Here is a 3,826-nt window from a genome sequence, read left to right as displayed (position 1 = left end):
AAAAACCCAATTTGCAAAGTTTTCACTTCAACCATTAAAAAAAAATAATAATATCTATCAAACTAAAAGCCCCACCAGGAGCGGAAAATTTTTCTTAAATTCTGAAGAACTTTTGATGATGCTAAGTCAAATTATTGGATGGTCCATTCCATGCTTTCATCTCCATCAGAGGATGCCTTTAGTTAAATCCAAGCCGTTGGATGAAACTGGGACCCGTCGTTTCGTGGTCCCGGATGCTGACATGGACCAACCAAAGAATAGGGAAAGCACAACTCAGAACATAAGATATCTATATATATATAAATTTACATCCATAATCTAACAATCAGCCTCTTTAAGTCTCCTATTAATTTGATTCCCTACCAAGCTTCTACTTCATTTTCAATTCTCAGCTTTTCTTATCAATTATCACCTCTCTCTTCTCTCTCTCTCTCTCTGACTCTCTCTGTGTTCAGAATCTATAGCTAAAAGACTCGTTATAAAGTTTCCTAGCTAGTAACAAGTTCTTTGAAGTTATTGTGCCAGCAGTGAAGCAAAAAAAAAAAAAAAAAAAATTGAACAGCTTGCACATGGGGAGGCATTCTTGTTGTTACAAGCAGAAGCTGAGGAAAGGCTTGTGGTCTCCTGAGGAAGATGAGAAGCTCCTGAATTATATCACTAAGCACGGCCATGGCTGCTGGAGTTCTGTCCCTAAATTAGCCGGTAAAATTTATTTATAAAATAACAATCATGCTTGCTCTGTTATTTTAATGTTCAATGCATTTAACACAATGTTTTTACTTGCAGGCCTTCAAAGATGTGGCAAAAGCTGCAGATTAAGATGGATTAATTACCTTAGGCCTGATTTGAAGAGAGGAGCATTTTCCGTACAGGAAGAGAGTTTGATTGTTGAGCTCCATGCAGTGCTTGGCAACAGGTTGTTTTAGTGAACTTCATTTTCGTTTAATTCTGTTTTTGATGCTTTTGGCTAATATGTTTTGTCGGCTGCAAATTGATCAGATGGTCTCAGATTGCAGCTCAGTTACCGGGAAGAACTGATGATGAGATAAAGAATCTATGGAATTCAAGCATTAAGAAGAAGCTGAGGCAAAGGGGCATTGACCCCAATACTCACAAGCCGCTTTCTGAGGTTGAAAACGATAAAGAACAGCAGCTCACGGTCATCAACAAGAACAGTGACAAAGCCTCTGCAGAATCATCAAAAGACTTGGCTGCTGAAATAATGCACCCACTTGAAGTCTCTTCGAGCTCTGAGATCAACACTAACAATAATAATAATGCCAGCATGTTAAATTTGGTAGATAAGTTTGCTGCAGCTGCTTCTAACAACGAAAGCTCAACCACAAGTTGTAGGCCTGATTTGATGGGATATTTTCCCTTTCAGAAGTTGAATTATGGCCCCAATATTGGTCTCTCAGTTAACACAAACACTTCTTCTCTTTTTTTCAATCCGAATTCCACCTCTTCTGAGATGATTTCTGAGTTTAATTCCAGCATAATCCCTTCTATTTCGGCATCAGTCTTCCAAACTCCAATTCGCGTAAAGCCTTCTATTAGTCTTCCTTCCGAGAATCCTTCTGTAGGCACTAGTGACATCAATGGAATACAAAACTGGGAACCTAGTAGCTTTAGCAACAATTGCAGCACCAGCAATGGAAGCACAACAAGTATTGAACTGCAGAGCAGCAGTAGCTTCTTTGAAGGCAACGTCTTCTCTTGGGGAATAACTGCAGATTGTGGCAAATCTAATGATCAAGAAGCTCAAATTCGCGCATTAGAAGGCGATCAAGAAGATATCAAATGGTCTGAGTACCTCAACACTCCATTCTTTCTTGGAAGCACAATACAAAATCATCAAACCTCTCAGTCTATGTACAGTGATGTTAAACCAGAAGCACATTTTATATCAGAAGGCTCAAACACCACCACTTGGATTCAAAACCAGCATCAACAAGCTTCACAAACTACACCAGCAATGTATACAAAGGACTTACAAAGACTTTCTGTGGCTTTTGGACAAACCCTTTAGCTTGTAGAATCAAAAGGAAGAGAGATATTACACAAAGTTTTTTAACTTTATTGCGGATTGGGGGGGAAAAATGTGTCTTCGGAGTCACAGGCGTGTGTGCTATTAAAGCATAGAATTTTTCTTTTGAATTTGTAAATGTGTCTAATACAAATCTTCCTCTTTATTTTGTTAATCCATATTTGTATTTGAACAAATCAGTAAGCTTATGCTAATAAGGCTTGCCTGTGATGAGTACTTTTTTTTCTGCTTCTGTGCTTTCAACTTTATGTGTAAATCCAATCAAAAAGATTGATTCTTTTCAAATCCAAAGTGGATGGAGATTGAGACTGTCTTTGTTACATATCCATATATCTTTTGGTTTCTAGGATTCATGGTTACTTTAATACTATCAACCATACAGCAAAATTCCACAAGTGCTTTTGCAGAATGCAAAATTCAAGGGACCATTTTTCATAAATGGGGGTCTATCACTGTCCCCCTCAAAGATTGAGATAGTTTTCACTTTTTTCACAGCCTTTAAGTCACTTCAAAACTCAAATGGTCCATGCCAAGAAATTATACTTGTCTTCTTCTTTTGGGTGTTACCTTGTCTTAAAAACATAAATGGTTATTCCAACTAAAGCGAATACAAAAGCAATGCAAAAATGTCCCACACAGAAGCAAGTCAAATAAAAATTGTAACCAATACGTTCATAACTTCATCACAGCCATTTAGGCATTTATATTATCTTCTGAAGACATTGGTGAGAGGCCAAGTGCATGAAAAATTTCAATCCAATGCACAGTGTGCACTCATAGGTGACAAGATATGCATATCAATTATCACAAAAGGACACCAAGCCCTATGTGTCCTTGCCATCTGGGCCTATACTTTTACGAGTCAACCTACCATGCAGCGCTGTATCTCATACAGCACATGCATGCAACCGGTACAACCGGTTTTTAACCGGATAATATAATGAAAATTATATTTTTATTTGTTTTTAATGTGAAAAAATTATGAAAAAATTTGGAAAAAAAAGAGTAAAATTTTAATTAAATAAGGAAAAAGATTGTAATAATTTAAAATTTAAAAATAGTACAAAAAATATAAACATATCACAAAATGGTTACATTCCTACTTATTTTGTCACATTCCAATATTTATAATGCATATTTCAAGTTTACTTTTCAAATTCCTATTTCTAGTAATGATTTATCTAAATTTTTGTAAGTTGTTTCAACTCATTTTCCCACTAGCTTTTGGTTCTATATTTCCACTCTTTTCATCAACTTCCATATTTTTTGATAGATATTTCAAGTTTATTTTCATATCTCTACAATTTGTTAAACTTTATCTAGTTTTTGGTAAATTATTTCGATTTATTTTTCCACCACTTTTTTGTTCTATATTCCTACTCGTTTTATTAAATTCCAACATTTTGTTTAGAAATTTCAAGTTCAATTTTTAGATCTCTATTTTCTGTTAAAATTTATCAAATTCTTGTTAAGTTATTTCAACTTTTGGGTTAACTTCTTCTACTCTTGTTTCCACTACTTTTTGGTTCTTTATTCCAATTCTTTTAATTGATTTCTAATATTTTGGTTAAATATTTCAAGTTCATTTTATAGATCTCAACTTATTGTTAAACTTTATCATATTCTTGTTAAGTTCTTCGAACTTTTAGGTTATGCTCCCCAACTCTTGTTTCCACCATTTTTTTTGTTTTATATTTCTACTCTTTTCATTGAATTTAAGTATTTTTCGTGAATGTTTCAAGTTTATTTTTTGATCCCTAATTATTGTTGGATTTATCA

The 3,826-nt window shown here is 34.6% G+C and overlaps 1 protein-coding gene across 1 annotated transcript; it reads left to right on the top strand.

Annotated features, from left to right (window-relative positions):
• The first annotated feature begins 329 nt into the window (after window positions 1–329).
• LOC102620830 (transcription factor MYB61) lies at window positions 330–2,396 on the top strand. Its single transcript, XM_006480275.4, has 3 exons — window positions 330–702; window positions 787–916; window positions 1,000–2,396. Exons 1-3 carry the CDS (start codon window positions 570–572, stop codon window positions 2,027–2,029), a joined length of 1,293 nt encoding a protein of 430 aa, XP_006480338.1. The 5' UTR covers window positions 330–569; the 3' UTR covers window positions 2,030–2,396.
• The last annotated feature ends 1,430 nt before the right edge of the window (window positions 2,397–3,826 follow it).

Source organism: Citrus sinensis, chromosome 6, assembly GCF_022201045.2.
Source record: "Citrus sinensis cultivar Valencia sweet orange chromosome 6, DVS_A1.0, whole genome shotgun sequence".
NCBI classification, from domain to species: domain Eukaryota; kingdom Viridiplantae; phylum Streptophyta; class Magnoliopsida; order Sapindales; family Rutaceae; genus Citrus; species Citrus sinensis.
This window is presented reverse-complemented; position numbering and strand designations above follow the sequence as displayed.

What these genes read in the sequence shown, in the direction of transcription:
- LOC102620830 (XM_006480275.4), top strand. Translation starts at nt 570, where the DNA reads ATGGGGAGGCATTCTTGTTGTTACAAGCAGAAGCTGAGGAAAGGCTTG. An exon ending in TTCTGTCCCTAAATTAGCCG is followed by an intron (nt 703 to 786) that starts GTAAAATTTATT and finishes TTTTACTTGCAG; the next exon opens with GCCTTCAAAGATGTGGCAAA. An exon ending in CATGCAGTGCTTGGCAACAG is followed by an intron (nt 917 to 999) that starts GTTGTTTTAGTG and finishes CAAATTGATCAG; the next exon opens with ATGGTCTCAGATTGCAGCTC.